This window comes from Pituophis catenifer, unplaced genomic scaffold (assembly GCF_029215685.1).
Source record: "Pituophis catenifer annectens isolate HBS135680 unplaced genomic scaffold, rPitCat1.0.hap2 SCAF_1, whole genome shotgun sequence".
Lineage (NCBI taxonomy): Eukaryota > Metazoa > Chordata > Lepidosauria > Squamata > Colubridae > Pituophis > Pituophis catenifer.
Window position 1 is genome coordinate 125,240,602 of NW_027256881.1, and position 21,544 is coordinate 125,262,145.

Consider the following 21,544-nt stretch of genomic DNA (forward strand, 5'->3'; position numbering starts at 1 on the left):
CAGGTCAAATCTCACCAGGCTCAAGGTTGACTCAGCCTTCCATCCTTCCGAGGCGGGTAAAATGAGGACCCAGATTGTTGGGGGCAATAGGCTGTAAACTCTGTAAACCAGAGAGGGCTGTAAAGCACAGTAAAGTGGTATATAAGTCTAAGTGCTATTGCTGTCTGTTGGCTGATTTTTCTGCAGGCTGGCTAATAACTGGTACTCAGCATGGCAGACAACACAGATCATGGAACTTCAAACAAAGTGATCTTTATTTCAACCATATTCTCCCCCAAAATGAAAAAATGACACAACTTGGTAAAAGGAAAACATTTAGAATGGTGAGTTGTATGTGTAAATACATATTTATGATAGGTGAAATACAGCAGTCGCATCCAATTCCCAAATGACATATGCAGGAGAAGCCGCACACAGTACCTGAACATCTGTAGGAGTCCCAAAAGAAAAGGTTAAGTGTCACAAAACACCCAAGAGGTGTACAGTATTTTTAGCAGTTAGGAGAAGAGCTAAAAACAAAGCAAAGCAAAATGCAGCCCTGTTTGTTTGCATAAGAGAATTCAGATGATACACTTTAGTGTGCATTTCCAGGATCCAGAAGACAAAGGCAACCAATCCAGCAATGTGGCTGTCCTGTCATCATCTACTTTAAACCTAATAACATCTGAAGTGATTATGATTATTTAAAACCAAACCAGGTAATTAAAAAAAAAATGACATCTGAAACTGAACTTTCACCTTTTGCTTTTTCTTGTTTTTTTCATAAACCTGTAGTTTATACTGAAATCAGCATCTCTTCCTGAAAGGTAATTCCAATACATGAAATTTCTATTATACATTTATAGGCCACACACAGATGCAGGACAAATTCTTCACATTTTGAGCCTTCCCCAAGCACGCACACAATGTTTTATGTACAGCAGTATGTTTATAACAATTCCTGAACTTAAGGTGCATAGGCAGATGAAGCCTTACTTTGTAAAGAGAACAGCTTATAAATTTTGCTCATAAAATGAGATGGCAAAAAATGCCTTGTATCTTACAAAGTCTTTTCACAACATAAACAAGTTTAAAATAAAGCGTAAATTTGACATCAAAACCAGAAAGATAACCCTGCCACCCTAAATCAAAAGTATTTCCAGTATATATTCTTCCAAAAAGATCTCCCAATTTTAAAATAAAATTCATATATATATATATATATAGTGTGTGTGTGTGTGTGCGCACACGCATGTATATACACACACATCCATCCATACACGCACGCACACACTCACATTTATAACTTAAGTGTTGTTTGCTGTAATTTCTTTCATGCAAGAAATATGAGCTTCTTAGAGAGGCCTTTCTGAAACTGCAGTAAAGCTCTTCACGCGTGCAAAGAACAAAGGGGTGTACATCTTGTCAATGTCAAAAGAAGAGACTGCTGTCTCACCAGTAGACCTAAAAAAGAGAAAAAAAGAGAAAAAAGTGATAAACATGTCTGTCTTACTCCTTGCTTAGAAGGAAGAAAACTGGCTTGAATAATATAACTTGTACCTATTCTCTCTGCATCCTATCTGAGAAAATATTTTACTTGAAATCAGAGCATTTTTACATATACGGCTATTTTGCAAAATGGAATTGGACACCAAAATTCTGCAGACCTTAAGGCTTTATTGGGGAAAAAAACCCAGCATGGTTCCAATATAATACATGAATGTATAAGTTATACTGCAAAGAAATGGTTGTGTACGATTTTCATGGTTAGAAGAGACTTTGAGGCATGAATGCCATTTTCCTATGCCAATGATTACGAGAGTAACTTACAAATTATTAAAATACTGCAAAATAATTTAAGAATATCATACTAATTTGTTTAATTTAGTATTGTTTATCTGATCTGGCAGGCTGATTCGAGGTTCTTTGATTAAACAATATCAACTGTCAAGACTTCAGAAGCCCACATTCTCTGTGGGCTCCTGCTCTCTGGAATGGGGTTTTCCATGAAATCTGAATGGCTCCCATCTTAGTGTTGTTACAAAGGGTCCTGAAGAAGTGGTTCTGCACCCAGGCCTTTGTCAAGGGTAACTGAAGCCCCCTTCATCTATTGTTCCCATCCAGTTTTGTCATTTTTGTTATCTTTATTCTTTTTTTTGTTTTTCCCTTGTTTTAAACATTTTAATGATTTGTAATCTACCCAGAGACACTGAGAATTGGGCACAACATACATTTATTATTATGGTTGGTCATACAGTCAGCATGTTTACACTGGATTTGGTATTTTTATCTATCTATCAAGTCCTTCCCAAGGAGCTGGGATAGGCAGAGGTTGTTGTTTGATAGTGTTAAAGATATTGTTGCAGAACATAAGCTGTTCCAAATAAAATTGCCTTTTTGTAAAATTGCACCCAAGGCATCTATTACTATTGACATCATCTTTTCTTTTGGTAATAGCATCTAATATCCAGACTTTTTTGATTTTGTTACTGATAAGTGTTAAGTTATGCAGCTGTCTGTTTGAATTCTAAAGTCCCAGAACACTTTAGCTTCTTCATCTTCTATTACTTTATCTACTATACGATCCCACCAGTTCTTGCTTGCAGGCAAATTATATTTTTGCAGATATTCTAATGCACTATTGTTGCTACTTTGTCATGCTATCATTTATAATCAGTCTGTATAATATTCTTGTAACCACTAATAGGTAGTCCACTATTTTTTCAGCTTTTTTGCAGAGCTGGCATTTGCTTTGTTCTCAATTTAGATTTTCCATGCATTTGTTTTTAAGGCTTGGTCTTGTGCAGCCAGAATTAGCCCAGCATTTTAGTTCAGCTCTAGTGATTGGAATTGCACACGTGTTAGCTACCTTGATGGTGTTTCCTTCACTGAGTTTAGACTTTAAGATCTTCTTCACTCTCTTGATGTATTTGCTTCTAACTTTCTTCTTGACTTCAGTGAGCTTAATGTTACCAGCCTGAAGGATGCCCAGGTATTTGTCTTCATCCAGTGTTGAGCAGCAATTCTATTCTGGATGATGTTTTTCCATAGAGTTCCAAATTGTCCATGTAAAGAAGTGAGTTAAGTCTGGCAAATATTTTTGATGTTTGATCGCCCTGGCTAGGTTTGTTCAATATTATTGACCGAATTAGATTTATTTGCCTAGGAAATTAAAATTGGTATTCTGCTTCATCTATGAGTAAATATCTAGCAAATATTTCAAACTATCTAATTAATTACAAAAGGATTTCAATTCACTCAATGGAATTTCCTCTTCTTCTTTTCTTCCTATATATTGATGTACAACCAAATTCCTCCATCGCTATATTCTGCTGGCAATATTTGTTTGGCTAGTTGGATGGAAACAATTGGAAATAATGTGATATTATGGGAATTCTCACCTTTCAGATAGTTGCATTTATATTTATGTTATAAAATTAACTCTAATTTCTAATCTTACAGGCTCCAGTTTAAAATGTAGTGATACAGACATTTCTTATTATATAAGTGGTATGATTATGTGCTATAAATGTTCATAAAATTCCTTCTGTTGCCAAGTTTTGTTATATGTTGTATGCAGGCATAAAAAAATCTTGTAAAAAAGGAAGAAATAAAATATCTTCTATTAGTTAGGACTGAAAGATTAGGTTTCAAGGATTTTTACAGTTTTTTTATAGCATTTGGAAAAAGAACACCTTACTTGTAAGTTATGTGGCAAGAATGATGAATCCAAATGAGTTTATTAAATTTCTGACGGCCACTGGAATTCAGCTGTAACCCTATATGAAAACTGTGATCAGTTTCTTGCACAGGGACACGACAGAAATATCTGAACTTGTGATAGTCAATTGGTTTCTACATAACAAACAAGAAAGGAATAGGTTGTCAAGAATATGCAGCAAAAGATAGCTACTAAATCTGTATCCTAGTTAAAAGATAAAATGTTACATTTCAAAGACATTTTCATTTCTACAAAATATTCTGGTACTAACCAACCATAATCAGCAATATCCTATGCTAATGTATAAAATCAAAATACAATGTCCCTATTGTGAGAAATAATAAACAGAATATGTTTATTGTATGAATGAAAATCAGCATTCATACAATAAAAGATATATTTTTCTACATCAGTTTCTTCTATGAGTCTATGAATATTGATTTTCATTCAGACAAAACCATTTCTGCATTTATAATAAAATGTATTTTTCTACAGTGATAGTAATATAAAATATAACATGATACTTAAAAATAATATAAGTATCCTATTTCTAAAATTAGACTTTTAAATGTTGATAGTGAAAATATTAAGCGTCTATAAAAATTATTGAGTGTTAGAAAACAGGAAAAGGTTTTTTATTAATTTCTAATATTCCTAGGCTTCAATTTCTCCCTTAGCTTTCAACACTTCCTTACAGTTTTTTCTTGTTCACCTTCTAGCCCTTAATTCCAATCTTCTATGCCTCTAGAAGGTAGGAAAAAGAAAATCCATATATAGATTGCCGAATAATCAGTCTTCTTTTTAAATCTATAGCTTGCCTTCGCTAGTTCAGGGCAGCAAGAAGCAGAGCAATTAAAATTATTAAACTATGTCCGAAGATGGATGCAGAATTCTTCTATTTCACCACCTTCTAGATGTGAAGAGTTTTTAATTTGTTTTTGAACTCTTCCAAATTTAAAAAGAAAAAATTATGCCAAAAGATAGTTTCCTTTAAATTCAGAATTTAAGAATATTTGGAGAGAGTATTTTGCAGAAAGAACTACTCCAAAGTTGTATTTTTACTTAATAAATTATCCTAAAGTACAATACTTATTTATTGTTTTCTTGTTCTATTTATCAGTTGATTACTGTTGACCATTAATATTTTCTTACATAAATACCTCTTCCTTCTTCTTTGTCATTACAGCAAATACTTTGGTTTGATTGTCTGTATCCTGGGAAAGGCGATAATGTCCAAGCAGGATTGCATCAGTTCTGAGATTTAGAAGGAAAACATTTCATGAAAATATATTCATTCAAGTGCTAATAAAAACACTGCTGATACTAAATTAGGTCCAAGAATTAATAGGATTTAAATGAATAATGTCCAACTTAAATCTCTATGATTCAAAGAGCTTACTGAAATTATAATTAACTTTAGATTGAAACACAGTTTTCTTTCATTAAAGATAACTTTAAGTGTAGTTTTCAAATCACTTGATCAATGCATTCTTTAGCAATGAAAAATAATAGTAGCTTTACTGTTTACCTAATTTACCTAATTTTCATTAAAAATATCAGGATCCCATGGACATTCTTTATTATTCTGTAATTCTTTATTACAGATGTTGAAGATACCTTGTGTTTTTAGTCCGTAATCGAGGAACAATAGACTGAGGTTCTTCTGGAGTTGTTAGCATCATTACTTGGCCATCTGGGAAAAATCTCAGGTACCTAAAAGAATTGTTCAACATTTTCCCAATTAGGGTTTGTTCACAAAAATGTATTAAAAATAACAATAAAATAAAGAAACATCTTTCCCAACATACATATTTTAGTTAAAAACAAATATTAATGTACAAATGATAAATGTAAGGATCCAAAGGGCCTTGTACTAACTTCTAAATCTATCTGAATCCATCAAATCTTGCTCACTTTCATACAGAAATCAGGTTAGTTGTATGTCAGCCTATGCCTGAATTACCCACACTATACACGTATTACTCACACATGGGTACAATGAGCAAATTGTCATGTATCAATCTTAGTAGAACACACAAATGTGGGACTCAAGCTTTGTCCACCAAAAAAAAGCCAGTATATGAAGTATTAATCAATACTTGATTGATTAATCAATCAATCAATCAGTATTAATCAATACTGATATTAATCAGGAGTGTTCTGTGTCTTCTGGGTACAAGGGAAAGTCAGTTTTTCATGTGGCTTTTCCCAAAGTGTCCAAGTATGAAGAAATTAAAGTGAATGATGTAGATATGCAATTAGAAAAAAGCTCTGAAACCTCATTGCATATAAAGGATCTTATCACAGAATACATGTTAACAGGATCTCATTAACTATGATGATTCAGTTTTGTTACTGGAAGTATTCCAGTATTGGGATATTAGCATGAAGATTAAATACTAGAGTATCAAATTATGATTCAAAAGCAGCTCATTTCAGGATTTAATTTACATACTTTAAGCTAGCTCTGTATATTCATAGCCTGGGAGTCATGGAAAAGTCAGTTTGGAATCCCCACACAATTTTCTCCTAGTAGTTTTTAAATACTTTAGGAATGTCTATAAGCAGAATTATAAAAAATTTAGTCACAAAATACATGGCTCCAATTATCTAAACCATTATTACTCTTTACACACAGGTAATCATTTGAATTCACTGTATATCATGGTTTGCAGCACTATACATGAACTGCATTGGAAAGAAGAGAGATAATTAACTCATTTTAAGAGGCAAGAGAGATAATTAAAATGTCTGTACCTGTAGTAGTCCACTTGGTGCCATGCCCGATAGAAACCATCAAGAGACTGTTCTCCTTGACGAATGTATGTCGTCTTGCTGATATATACCCCTATAAAATATAGTTACCTGCTTTTTATACTTTAAACATTCAATTATGTATATTTTAGGATTCTGAAATAGAGAATGTATTACAATTTTCAATCTTCTTTGCACACATTTATCAATTATAATCTCATTTATTGCAATTACTATATAATTGCATTGATTTTTATCATTCAATTACTATATCATGCATTGAAAAAGCATGATAGTTTTTTTTTCTTCCAATTATCTTTAAGTTGGAAAGTCTTGTTATATTTTTTTAAATAAAGACTGTTGTGCAAACAAAGATGGTAGGAGAGATATAGAGCATCTACCTGCAAATCATACAAGAAACTGAATTCAATAGAGGCAGGAGAGAGAAAGAAGGATCCTTGGTGTTTACACACAGATTAGTTCTTACTCTCAGTGAGACAAGAGTTACGTAAATAGTTCCTCCTCCTCTCATCCTCCACTACAGACTCACCTCAACATGTGAAGGGCAAGAACGGGATAGGTGGGACTAGTACAGTTTTGCACTATTCTCCTTTAAGTGTGAGGAAATGGTCACATATAGAATAGGCATAATATCTAAACAGGGCAAGTGCTAGGCATACTTGGCTGGGAATAAAGTATTTCAAATTACTAGAAGGCACACATAGTAATCATTCATGCACTCATGCCTAAAGGCTTCTGTTGAGATTTCTACAATCTTTTTCTTGTGTTTTCTTCCTTGCACCCCCATCTCTGAATTAGTTTGTTTCCCTCCTCTCATTTTACTTTTCTTCATTTCTTATTGTAAATGTTTCTTTCCTTCCTGCCATTTCCTCTACAGTACTATATCTTTTTTGTTTCTGTTGGAAGAAACAGAGGGTTTCTTCCAACAGAAGAATACTTAAGTGTTTGCATACACAGAAAAAAGTGAATTAATTTTGCAAATGGGGCACTTTATTTAAAAGCAATTGTTTTAATGAATAATTCAATTAACTAACTTGTTTTCATGATCCTTTCTTTTATTACAATGCAGCTTCTGAATATACACCAGTGGTGGGTTTCTACCAGTTCGCTCCGGTTCAGGCGAACTGGTAGTGGCAGTGGTGGGAGGCTCCGCCCAGACATCATCGTGGATGCTCTGCATATGCGCAGAAGCGCCGCGTGTGAGCGCTCACAATTCCGAACCGGTAGCAAAGGTAAGTGGTACTGATACACACACAAACTGAAACATCCTTATTCAAAAATTTCCTTATTATCCAGGAAAACTGTATCCTTGCCACTTTGTTTTTGGGAGTTTCATTAGCAATTCCTGGAATGGTCCTTCCCAGAGAATAGCTCATCAAATGCAAATATCACAATTATTCTATTCAGTAAAATAGAATAGTAATAGTAAAAAGGTGATTATGTGTTTTTAAGTCGGACTATGTTATAAGGCCAAAGTATATATTTAGAATGCCAATAATTGTTAGTAATCCCAAGTATACTCCAGTCACATTTCCAACCAATCTTTCTATTTATAATCAGAAACTATTGCTGCAATTATACAGCCCCTGCCTTTCCTGATTATCATTACAACATTGCTGTTTCTTACCATCAAATCGAACTCTAGGTCTTTTCACAAACATTTCCCTCCACGAGGTATAAGGAACCATTTTATTACATGTCCTGCCCCAAACCTTCAAACAAGCCTGACGCCAGATTTCAGGGTCCCTGGAAAAAAGAAAGTGTAATCTGATTTTTAAAATGTTAACACAAACAAGAGTATCAGAAATATTGTGTGTTACTGGTTATCAACACTGCAAATGATGGTTGTATAGTGTCTTTAAATGAGATTTCATTATTCAGTTTTGAATAAATTCTGGAAAATTGCACTTTGATAAGGTTTAATTCACCCTGATCCCTCATTTATCAGTTTTGTATTCTGTGTGTGCATGGACATATGCTTTTAACTTAATTAGACTAGAATCAGATCTCACAATCAATGCTAGAATTATCTTTAAAACTCCCCTCTTTCTGAATATATGACTGTATAAGTGTTATACATGCCAAATCAGAATAACAGAGCTTCTCATGCAACAAAACTTTATGGAATACAGTAATAGGCTAAGCACAGTTTTATTCAGAGGTTTAATTCAAAGTCACTTTTATCAAATATTTGAACTGAATCAAACTGCATAGGAAAGTCAAAACAACTTTTTTTCCAAATTGATTTGAATAGTCAAATTCAACTAGCTTAACAGATGGAATGAAATCAGCTATTTGAAATGGAACTAACCTACAAACCTCCAATAAATTTGTCAGAGGAGAATCCAAAGGCTACTTAGAGAACTAAGAAATTGCTTCAATACTGTTCCATTAATGGAAACATATAACTACTTTCCACCACTAATCTTCAAACTTTCATACATTTCTGGAGTTTTTTAATACTTGCTTTTTATTTCATAATTTTTTTATTTTTATGATTTTAAAACTATAATCTTAGGGTGACCTTAGTTTTTCAGAACAAAATTAAAAGAATTAGTCACTGAATAATTTACATTTATAAGAGCATTACTTAACTGCAGTAATAGTAATTCATTTAAACATTTTAAAGGAATTTTTAAGAATGCCTGATAAATAAGTTTTTAGTTGGTTAGTGAAGCTTCTTCTTTAAAAATACTTTGTATTATTAGTTAACTGACCACATCTTTTACCTAAAACTTCAAAAAACTCAGTAACTTTTAATAAAGACCTTATTTTTATAACCACAAAAAATTGGTTGTCACCACTTATTTCAAATATCCTAAAATTACTCACTTTTATCCGGATAAATGAAATTTTTATTGCATGATAGTTTCAATTTTACCTGGCACAAATGTAAAAACCTCTGCAGACCAGTGATAACTGTTCTAAAGATCTCAGGTCCAGATCACTGGAAACTACCCATCGAAAAATATACATTAACAGCTCCATAGGCAACACTATGGAAAAAAAATGTAAAAATTAGAATAATTCCAGTAGTTTGATTTGGATCCATGCTAAAAAAAAAAAAAAAAACCCAATGTGGGGGAGGCTCTTGGCATCCAAATTACTGGCTTGGGATGGAATGGAATGTTGCTATTAGTTCTACTCCCTCTTATAGCCCTTGGCACCAAAAGCAAGCAAGCAACAAAAAGCAACTGGAGAATCACTGAACTCTCCAATTTCGGGGGATATGAGAGGCTTTAGGGAAAGTTCCCTTCTTACTTCCAAGGATGAACAAAGGATTCCACACTTAATGTGGTATTATATTATACTAAACAAACATCAATGCATCTTCAAATCTAGTGTTTTTAAAAAATTACATTAAGCGTGATATGTTCATCCAAACCGCTATTTTTGCAGGTGGCTGAATCTTTCATAAATCATTCATTTTACAAAAATAATTACTCTGCATGTCAACATGTTTACATGTATTCTAATAACAATGGATATGAATATCAAAAAATGAACTTTTCTTCTTTCAATTTCAGATAACAAAATATAGTAACAGCACATATTTTATTTTTTAATTGTTAGATTTAGAATTCTAGAACAAGCACTTACAGCAACTGTCACAATTAACATTCTTTTTTATAAATTGGCATTCAGTTAGGAACCCAGTGAAATTTAGTACAAAACGTGAATTACAATTTATAAGATAACTTTAAATAAAAAAATTTCTACAGATCCCTATTTTTAGAATAAATTTCTTATGCTAAATGTATTTACTACTAGGAAAGCATTATGTTAAGCCTGCAACATATATGAATTATAACAATGAAGAAGGAACTATTTTATTGCTAAAATTTATACGGTTCCTATTAAACATCTCAAACTGTTTTCTCCTGTTCAGCATGGTTTCTGAACATCCCTTTCATGATCTTCTATATTAAAATATGCCCACTAATTTCCTATAGAAAATGTTCTTTTACCTGAGATATGAGTCTGACTCAGATTAAGCTCAGGCTGACATAGTTTGATGGATGATTCCTGAAGAGTGAGTTGTTGAAAGTAAGAGAGAAGGTCAGCCATTTTGCTATCATCTTCATTATCTTCAATGCTACAAAACACAGGCATAATATGAGACCAGAAAATCATAATATACTACAGGTAATCCCCAGGATACGAGCATTCCCTTAGGGAATGTTCAAAGTTACGCGATAAGCGCCCCCTAGCATTTACAAACAAGTCCTGAAACTATGAATCTTGCAGCACCATGGCAGTTGTTCACCCTTTCGAACAACCGCAGAGGCTCTGCAACATTCATCCTGCACGTTGCAGGTTGAAATGGAGCTTCTGAGGGGCGGATCCACCCCTCTGATGCTGTTTGGGTGTCCACGGGCCTGCTCAGCCCGTTGCAGGCTGAAATGAAGCTTTGGGAGGGTGGATCCGGAAGTTCCATTTCGGCTTGCAATGGGCCGGGGGAGCCCACAAAGGCCTGAATGGAGCGTTGGAGGGGCGGATCCGCACCCCAGAAGCTCAATTTCCGCCCGCAATAGGCCTGGAGGCCTGAACAGAGTGTCGGAGGGGCGGATCTCAGGTGCACTTAACGAGCCTCGCATTCGATTAGCGAATGCATGGGCAAAAGGAGGGAGTGATCCTGTTCAAGGTACAAGATTCACTCCAACAAATTCTCAGGTTACGAATGGAATGGGCAGGCTCCATTACATTCATAACTCGAGGACTACCTGTACAACAGATGAACAGACTTGTTAATATTAAAGCCCATTAATGTCAATCATATTTACATTTACATTCGAACTAGTATTTGGCAAAGGAAATGTTCCCAAACGTGAAGTCAAGAACACACTGATGCATATAATATTGCCTTAACAGCTTCCCAGAATTGCAAATGAGACACAAGAACCAGTAAAAGAGAATGCTATAATGGTTTTCCCAACTGCCATTTTTTCCAGTTTTAAACTTTCAAAGGATTTTCTTTTATTACTACAAAAGGACACACTTAGATTTTGAGAGTGGGAGAAAGAATATGATCACAATTGAGCCCAAAATTTTTGTTACTAAGCAACAGTTGTTAAATGAATTTTGCTCCACTTTACAATCTTTCTTCCCATACTTGTTAAGTGAATCACTGCAATTAAGTTAATAGCACAGTTAAGTGAATCTGTTTCCCCATTGACTTTGCTTGTCAGAAAGTTGCAAAAGATGATCACATGATCCTAGGACACTGCAACTATTTAAATACATGCCAGTTGCCAGGCATCTGAATTTTGAACATGTAATCTTAGGGATGCTGCAACGGTTGCGTGAGAAATGGTCATAAATTACTTTTGCCGTTGTAATTTTGAATGGTCAGTAAACAAATGGTTGTAAGTCGAGGGCTACCTGTATTTTCTAACTGTGATAGGAGGGTTGGCTCCTTCAGTTCATATTGGATTTCCCATATTGGAATAACTGTGTATGTATCACATTGTTTTTGCCTTGTTTGGGGATACTACCTTTTCTTCTTCTAGTTTCTTCACAAATAGTATAGGACAAAGTAAATTCTGTTAGAAAAGTAGTAATTTGAGACCTAGAACATCCTTAAAAATTCTGATGATTCAATAGAGTTTTTGGTTCAAAAAAATCAATCAGACCAAAATATATATGTAACAGTAAGCCTTTGGATACTACCTTAATTGTGCAACAGGATAGTTTTTACCAAGTAAATTCAGAAGAATATCTTCTATACTTGAGCTATTTGTGAATTTACACTCTAGTAATAGTCTAATCCACTAAGATGTGGATTAGACTATTTACTGTGGTCATGTCCATCTAACATCACCACTAACTATATATATATATGAAATCCAGTATATACCGAGTACAACTTTTTCAAATAATACATAGATATATATATTCATATATACTTACTAGTTTTTCCCAATACTGTCACCTTCTGGAGATCTGGTATAGGTAATTTTAAACTCAATATCTGGGACCAATTGCATAGCTAGACGGTAAAATTTAATAGCTAAAAATAAAAGCAATGGTTATTTAAATTGATTGTTCATACACTTTGGAATAACTATTTAAAATGAACTTTTAAAAATCAGTACATTAACAGAGTTCTTATGCAACTTTTCTTTCTTTTGTTATTATACTATTAATTCAAAACATATTCTGCAAAAAATGATGATAGGAGAGTACAATCACTGTAATTAATTAAAGGCCATTTTAATAATATAAATATTTAACTATTTCCATACTTTTTACAGGTATTCATAAAATGTGGTGACCAGGCTGGGGGGAGTGGAGCAATGAATTGAATCAGCAACAAGGATCATTGAGTAGTTAATAGACAGGGCAAGGTAAGTACTCCGAGATTGAAGTGTAACAATAAAACTGGCACAGTTGCTTGGGCCAGTTAGCAGATTTGAAATGTTGAGAACATATTTTGGCTACTGTCTTCATTAGTATGATCAATCACTAAGCACCCATTCACTAGAAGATAAACTGGTAAGATTGTGGCCTTATAATATCACCTAATATCACAAGACTCTTGTTTGAATATATGAGGACCAGAAATATTATTGGAATAAAGACTGTAAGGTTACTTGGCAACATACTCCCCTCCCATTAAAAAAAAAAGAGAGAGAAAAGATAAATCAGAAGGGACAGGAGAGGAGATTTTGTATACATTAACCATATTGCTGTCTTTATTAAAAATATTTTAAAACATCCCAAAGTCCATTTATCACAATACTTACTTCAAAATTACTGTGCCAGTAAAATGGTTTTTTATAATATCCTTCACAATTCAAAATGTTTTCAAATAAATTTTAATCTTTATAATAACCCTGTGGGTAGTTAGTCAGAAATCTTTATTTTCCAACTGCCTAACTAATTCAACTCAGAGTTGAGCACAATTTTGAATATGGTTCATCCATGTCAAAACTAGCTAAAGTATGTGATCCTCTGACCTATTGTGACCCATTTTTATTTTTATAATTAAATTATTTAGTCTGCATTTGAAAAAACAAATATAACTCTTAATCCATTCTATCCTCACTACATATTATACTGTGTGCAGCTTGACATGCAGCTAAAACCATCTATCCTTTAATAAACCAGACCATGTGTGTAGATCTAGATGTTTTAATAAAGGAACAGGATAGTGAGACTGAGTGAAATAGAAATACATACAGTAAGAACCTAAATACAAAATAAGCAATGTTGAGTTGCTGGTGAGTATAACAATTAACAAATACAAATAAATCTACAGTGCATTCAGAAAGTATTCAGACCCCCTTCACTTTTGTCACTTTTGTCAATTTCTGCAGCCTGATTCTACAGTTGTTGAAATTTGTTTTTTTCTCATCAACCTACATTTAATACTCAATAATGACAAAGGGAAAACAGAATTTTAGAAATGTTTGTAAATTTATTAAAAAGAAAAAACTGAAATATAACATTGGCATAAGTATTCAGAGCCTTTGCAACATGTGAAATTTAGCTCTGGTGCCTCCCATTTCTCTTCATTGTTGCTGACCTGTTTCGACATCTTGATTGAAGTCCATCTGTGGTAAATCTAATCGATTGGACATGGTTTGGAAAGTCACACACCTCTCTATAGAAGGCGTCACAGCTGACAATGCATACTGTAGCAGAGCAAAAGCCATGAGGTGAAAAAAACTGCCTACAGAGCTCAGAAACAGGATTATTGCAAAGCACAGATCTGAGCAAGCCCATTTGGAGTTTGCAAAAAGGCACCAAAAGGACTCTCAGACTGTGAGGAAAAAACTCTAAGCAGGCTTTTATGTGTTTTGCACTGACGAGAGGCTTCCATCTAGCCACTCTGCCATAAAGCCCAGATTGGTGGAGGACTGCAGTGATAGTTGTCCTTCTGAAAGTCTGTCCCATCTCCACACAGGATCTTTGGAGCTCAGTCAGAGTGGCCATTGGGTTCTTGGTCACCTCTCTTACTAAGGCCCTTCTCCCCCGATTTCTCAGTTTGACCGGGTGACCAGCTCTTGGAAGAGTCCCGCCCAAACTTCTTCCACTTGAGAATTATGGAGGCCACGGTGCTCTTAGGAACCTTCAATGCAGCAGAAATGTTATTGTAGCCTTCCCCAGATCCATGCCTTACAATAATCCTATCTCTGAGTTCTGTAGGCAGTTTCTTTCATCTCATGGCTTTTGCTCTGCTACAGTATGCATTGTCAGCTGTGATACCTTCTATAAAGAGGTGTGTGCCTTTCCAAATCATGTCCAATAAATTTAATTTACTACAGGTTGACTCCATTCAAGGTATAGAAACATGTGAGCAACGTTGAAGAGAAATGGGAGGCACCAGAGCTAAGTTTCACATGTTGTTGCAAAGGGTTTGAATACTTATGCCAATGTGATATTTCAGTTTTTTTCTTTTTAATAAATTTATATACAATTCTAAAATTATGTTTTCACTTTGTCATCTACTGAATGTAGATTAATGAGAAAAAAAATGAATTTCAACAACTGCAGAATCAGGATGCAGCATAACAAAATTGACAAAAGTGAATCAATAAATTCCCCAGAACAATTTCTCCAACTCATGAAGCACACCAAGTTCAACAAGGAAGAAATTATGGTCTCCTTCGATGTCACCGCACTTGTCACCATGGCACTAACCTGGCTAAACAAACCATACACCATCTACTCACTATACACTATAGCCACAAAGGTGACTCCCATAGAACACTCCATGTCCATAGACACCATCATGAAATTTCTGGATCTATGCCTCAATGCATACTTCAAGTTTAATGGCAAAATTTACTTGCAAGTACAAGGCACCCCATGGGATCACTTATATCAGGCCTAATAGCAGAAGCAGTCATGCAATGACTTGAATCCATAGCCCTACCCACCATCCAACCAAAATTTTGAACATGCTACATTGATGACACCATCATCATCACCACCAAATGCTCCCAAACACACCACCTACTCAATAACATATTCCCCAGGATCAAATTCACACATGAAGAGGAAACAGACAAAAGACTCCCATTCCTTGATACTGACATAAGGAGAATAAGCAATGAAGAACTAGAAACCCGTGTCTACTGCAAACCTATTCACATGGACCAGATCCTCGGCTTCGCAAGCAACCATCCCACCGCACACAAAAGAAGCTGTGTTCAGACCCTTTTTTAGAAGGGCAAGAACACACTGCAGCACCACAGCACTAAGGAAAGTGGAAGAGAAATGACTGCTTGATGTCTTTCAAATGCACTTGTTTTTGGAAATAAGTGATAATGGGAAGATGGATGCCTTAAAGGGCCAGATCAGTTTCAAAACAATAAAGGATTTGTCTCCAGCTACTAGATGGGGCTCAACACCTCCCAGAGAACAGTATATACACAAATTATATGCTGGGAGTTTGACAACCACTTTGCCTCTTAATAATTAATCTCTATATTGCATTTTTCACTATAACACTAAATGGTTTCAGCTCATAAGGAGCATGGTCCAAGAAATTAATATATGACATTACATCAGAATGTTAGATTACCTTCATAAAGAGCTCCATTTTGCTCTTGTTCCACTGCCTTCAGGAACAGTTCTCTTGCCTGCACAAAAATTAGTCATTTGTTTTTGGAATCCCTTACATGTAAGCAATGAAAATTGACTTAAGTAATGAAATACAATCTTCTATTAGTATTTTTTTTAAATACTATTTTTTTTTAAAAAAAATCAAAAGCAGTTTTTCCATGGCTAATTAAATTTTAATAAACAACCTAATTATGGACCAAAACTGGTTACTTTAATTTTAATCATATTAAAGCACTGCAATCTTTTTTTTTTTACTTCAATATCTAATCGTGTTTTTAATCATATTTGTGCCTTTACTTCCTTGAACATAAATCCAAACAAATGTACAGGGAATTCAGGACAAATTTTTTTTCTTTTAATACTGAATACTTATTATTTCAATAAAATAAGATACAACTCAATTGTAAGAATAGAAATAAAAAATAGGTTATACTTTATATATACTGAAACACTAAAAGATGAATGTTAAGTTTAGAAATAGCAATAGCAATAACAATAGCCCTTAGACTTATATACCGCTTCATAGTGCTTTTACAGCCCTCTCTAAGCGGTTGAGTCAGCATACTGCCCCCAACAATCTCGGTCCTCATTTTACTGACCTCGGAAGGATGGAAGGCTGAGTCAATCTTGAGCCAGTGGGAACCGAACTGCTGGCAGTCAGCAGAATTAGCCTGCAGCACCACCATGGCTCTTAGGAGGTTTAAATTGTTTACCTTTTCCTCTTTTGCAAGTTCGAGTTTCCCTTTGGTATCTATGGTCTTTAATAAAGACCCTCTTGTTCTGCAGGATCGAGTTTCCAGACCTGTAGAGCTCCCCCCTGGGGTAAGTTCAAACATCCACTGGGCTCTGAACATCTGAAGCTCTGCCTAAAAATCCATTTTTGAAGAATGATCAATAAACATTATAAAAAGCAGCAGCTGAAGTTCTACAGATAGAAAGAAAAGGAATACTGCATTTCTAGGGATGTATGTTCCTATCAAGAATATAAAGTATTTCTGTCACATGGATAGAAATATTTTTTTACTACCAGTAAATTGATTTTTCATGCTCTCTAATAAACAATTATTCTTATGAAAAAATAATTATTTCCAGGATCACTGCAACTGCATTCCCCAAAATAAAACTGTTTCCATTTAAAGCTAATATACAGGAAAGTTTTAAAGTGCGGAGACAAAAGTACAAAGGCACATGGAATAAAGAATAAAATTGTATATATGACTACACAAGTGAAGATAAAACAGCATACCTCAAGATTTGCTTCACCAGAATTGTCATTGTCATTCTCCTTTACTATGTCAGAGCAAGAATCTTCTTCTCCTTCTGCCTAATAAAGAAAGATCAAGTTAGTATTCCAAGTCATTATATATTAGTATCGTAAAATCAAATACTAACAAAAAATTATTAGAGATGGTCCATTTTAATCAGTTGCTGAGACATTTGCAATGTTAATGAAAAGCCCTAAACAACTGTTACCTAGGTAATTGCTTCAATATAGGCCTAATCAATCCTTATATTCACGATATATTAGTGATTCTATGGCTTATTGAAATTCCTTTAATGATGTTATAGAGGCAGGTGTTTCCTGTGGTATATCTACTCTAGGGATAAATTTATTTTGAAGATTAGGAAATCTTCCATAGTGCAAAAGTTTTGCCATGACCTGACAATGTATCTAGTCTCCTCTAGATTTTATCAGGGTAATTATTTATTTCATTAATTTTAAGGATTTTTTTTATTGCTTCACTTAAAATTTCAGAACTGTTTCAGATGTTTGAGGTTTGCATTATCACAATGTAGGAAACCCAACAAATATTTCTGAAGTTCAGTGTGTATGCATTCAAAATTTTGCCAGTATACAACTGGAAAACTGATTCCAAGATGAAGCAAAATTTCATTGTCTTGAAACCAACTCTATAATCCTGCTGACAAAATAGTATCCACTAGTGGCATGGATGGGAGATTGCAAACCAAACATCCTTTTTTGGAGCTATTGCTTTGATGCCCTACAAGAGGTACCACAGAGTAATCTTCCAAAAGGCCTCATTATCTTACTAAATGGGAAGAGTCACAATAACAAAGGCAGTACCTCAAGTAATCAAGCCTAATACAAATCTTACAAGCTTACAAAACTACAAGCATTGTCTGATCTTTGTACCTTGTATCAGATAGCAACCTATCTATTGCATTTTTGCACCAATTACTATTTTCAAGTACACTTTAAGAAGAGCCATAAGATAAACAAATTGCAGAACTCAGACAGGTTGTAACCAAAGAATAGATATGTTATGTGATAGCCTTCACCTGCAGATTCAGGATTGCTGCCAAATGGCAAATCTGCTCCTCTTGAGGGAGGGCAACCTCATCCAAAACAGGTTTTACCACACTCTCCAAGTCCAGCTTTCTGTTTTCCAAAAGCACCTTTGTTTTGTCTTGATTTAATTTCAACTTGTTCTCCCTCATCTGTTATCAAGTTTAATGTTGACAAAAACTAACTCCTTCCTTGGAACTAGATAAGCAATAATAGAGATGTACATCATCCCTAGTTTAAAACTGTTCAGTTAAAAGGCCCATCCAGTCTAATGTTCCCCACTCCCATGCTTTTCACTCTCTATATAGAAAATATTGTGTTGCAATTATTTTATTTCTTTAATCAATTTGTAAAACTGTCCCACACTTCTCAGGATTTCTTCAAGGCAGATGCCTGAGGAGGCTATGTGCAAATTAGATCCTTGCTCTTCAATGTGAATTTCTAACAAGAACTGGAGTACATGGATTCAGCTGATAAATCAATGCACTACTAAAGGAGGAGGGGGCAATGCCTTCAGCCATTAAAGAAGCTGTGCTCTCTTCTTACAAATACTTCCCTGGATCCACTTATCCAACCTACTACTGCTTGAAAAAGTTGCAGAAAAGGTAGCTAGGCTTCAACTACAAAAGGGTCCTGGATGAGACAAGATTATCTGGATCCTTTCTAAACAAGGCATGAAACAGAGCACTTATTTTTGTAGATGCAACTTGAAACAGCTGTGATACTCTCTCCTTTCCTGTAGACCTCTGTGCAAGTTTCGGTATCATAACATGGTATCTTTTTGAGCTGCTTGCAAGAGAGGGGGATTGGAGATAGTTTTGAAGTAGTTCCACTCTTTTCTGAGAGGGTGGTATCAATCTGATGCTGTTGCAGAAGAGATGTCAAGCCTTTGGATACATTTCTGCTTGGGCCTTTATAACCTTTGGAACAGTCTCCTTCATGTAAAATCTGTACTACGTTCATGATCTATTAGAGAATGGATACCCCAGATGGGGGGGGGGAAGGAGATGGGAACCCAGAGGCTTCATTTTCTCAGCAATAGACCCTTTCCGCTGGAACACCTTGCCCAAATCAGATGTGCCTCTTCCATGATGTTTCAGAAGATGACAAAAACAGACTTTTTAAAGACATCTATATTTATTGGTTTTACTAAGGCATTTTATTAAAATTTTATTTCATATATTGTAAGCCACATAGAATTGGCAAGTGGTTGGCAAAAAAAATCTCAATATCTGCACATTCACTATGGTTGTCCAACAAATTGCAGTTAAACTGCATGTGCCCACCTAATTTTCTCTTGTATGATTCTGTCTGATTGTTTAAAAAACAAATTACCTTTGCCAAAGTTGTTAAGCTGATGATATTCTTTCTTCTTCTTGGAAACAACCACGTGAAAAAGAGAGCAGGCAGTGCAGATGTCACGCTAGTCTCTTTGCTGGCATTTTCCAGGGATTTGCTAGAAACAAGTGCCTAGTTCTATTCTTGACATCCCGAACCGCATTCATCCAATATCTTATTCCAACTGTTTCTGACATCAGGCGGAAACCGCTTATTTAACTAAAGGCTTCAGCACCTTCTGGCGATGGACGGCTATGTTTGGTCTTTTCGATCGAATCTACTTAAAAGACTTGCTGCACAGCTTGGCCTTGTAAATCTTTTAAACTGTATGGCGTGCTCACTTGTGCACCTTTCGCGGTTTTTTTAAATATATATATATATATCCTAAAGCTACCTTGCGCACTTTGTTAAGGAGAGGCTTCTTTATTCGCTAAGCACCTTCAAATTATAAGCCTATAATTATTCCACAAACCTTCAGTGAGAGGCCGACCTGAGGCGACTGAGAGCCTAGCGTATCGGCCGCCTCGCCTCCCCCTCACGCGTCGCTCCCTCTCGAGGGCGGGGCTACCTATCCGCTTCGGCGACAGTCCGTTAAGAGCGCGAGACCCCCACCAACCCGCCCTTCTCGCGCTCTCGTCACGCGCATCCGCTCCGCAGCCCCTCCCCTCACCATGCTGAGGCCGAGGCTGAGGCAGCCAGGCCGTCTGTCCAACTGTCACTCTCGTCAAACGGCAGCGCTGTGGCCGTTTCGAACTCGGGCGGCCTGTCCGGTTGGTTGAAGGTTTCCGCCGCCTCACAACGGCTGTCGGGTCTCTTTTTGGACTCTTTATTCACCTCCCTCTCGAACGGGTACCAAGCAGGGAAGAAAATTTAGCAGAGTTCTCGGTCAGAAAAGCGAACTACGCAGCGGGAGTCACTGCGAGCGCGTCGTACAGCAGCCATTTTCTCAAGACAACGAGGAGCGATTGCGAGCGCGCGAGGGAACGTCAGCGACCGAACGAGATGGAGCAGGCAAAGCGGCGGAGCGCGCATGCGCCTAGACCAACATAAACAGAAAAGGAGCGGAGACCTTCACGTGGACTGCGCTTCCCAGAAGGCTGCGCGCGGTCCCTGTGACTTATTCCCTTCGTCTTTTGCGCTAGGAAACGTAAGCGTCGCAAGGGACTCTGGGAGCTGGCCAAACCAGTCGGCGCTGGGATTGGCTGGTTTAGGGCTTTCGAATTTAGAAAGTAGGGAATGTTTTTTTTTTCCTGCAGTTACGGCTATGGAAGGGCAGCCCCAGTTACAAACTTCTTGTATTTTGCCTCCTTAATTCCCAGATGAGAAAGAGGAAAATAGGGGAAGCACTCTCTATATTGCCCCAGGACTCCCTCAAATGCCACTCTTCAGTTTTTAGGTTGCACGAGCAGAACCTCCGCATGGGGGGGGGGGGTGTCCCACCTTGCCCACTTTAAAGACTTGTGGACTTCAATTCCCAGAATCCCCCATGCTGGCTGGGGAATTCTGGGAATTGAAGCCCACAGGTCCTTTTAGTGGCCAAAGTGGGACACCCCTGCTCTAGATGATCTGTCACAATTTTTGCAGACAAAAGCAGAATAGCATAAAATGTATATGTAATGCATTTACTAGACACACTTCCAAATAAGGATGTACATACCAAAGTTTTATTTTCTCCTTTACTAAAGCTAAGATTTAAGTATGTGGACTGCAATTTTATCCCGTCGTTATTTTTTTTATTTTATTTATTTTTCATATTTGTATACCGCCCTACTCCCGAAGGACTCAGGGCGGTGAACAGCCATAATAATTTTTGATAATAATTTTTGACGCTAATCTTCTTGTTTGGTGTC

General features: G+C 35.9%; 1 protein-coding gene across 6 annotated transcripts; it reads right to left on the reverse strand.

Moving 5' to 3' along the window:
• Positions 1 to 232: 232 nt before the first annotated feature.
• FBXO9 (F-box protein 9) lies at positions 233 to 20,709 on the reverse strand. 6 transcript variants are annotated; one of them, XR_011599772.1, is made up of 14 exons: positions 20,365 to 20,709; positions 17,295 to 17,372; positions 16,762 to 16,914; positions 16,008 to 16,065; positions 12,386 to 12,485; positions 10,444 to 10,571; positions 9,357 to 9,471; positions 8,103 to 8,221; positions 6,458 to 6,548; positions 5,318 to 5,413; positions 4,861 to 4,954; positions 3,680 to 3,834; positions 1,278 to 1,443; positions 233 to 428 (listed from the first exon to the last, which is right to left on the reverse strand). XR_011599772.1 is itself a non-coding variant. In XM_070932945.1 (13 exons), exons 1-13 carry the CDS (start codon positions 20,365 to 20,367, stop codon positions 1,335 to 1,337), a joined length of 1,299 nt encoding a protein of 432 aa, XP_070789046.1. In that variant the 5' UTR covers positions 20,368 to 20,709; the 3' UTR covers positions 233 to 1,334. The 6 variants fall into 6 exon arrangements, 4 of the variants coding, with proteins under 4 accessions (XP_070789046.1, XP_070789047.1, XP_070789049.1 ...); XR_011599771.1 differs by having other exon boundaries at positions 739 to 1,443; XM_070932945.1 differs by having other exon boundaries at positions 233 to 1,443.
• Positions 20,710 to 21,544: the final 835 nt, after the last annotated feature.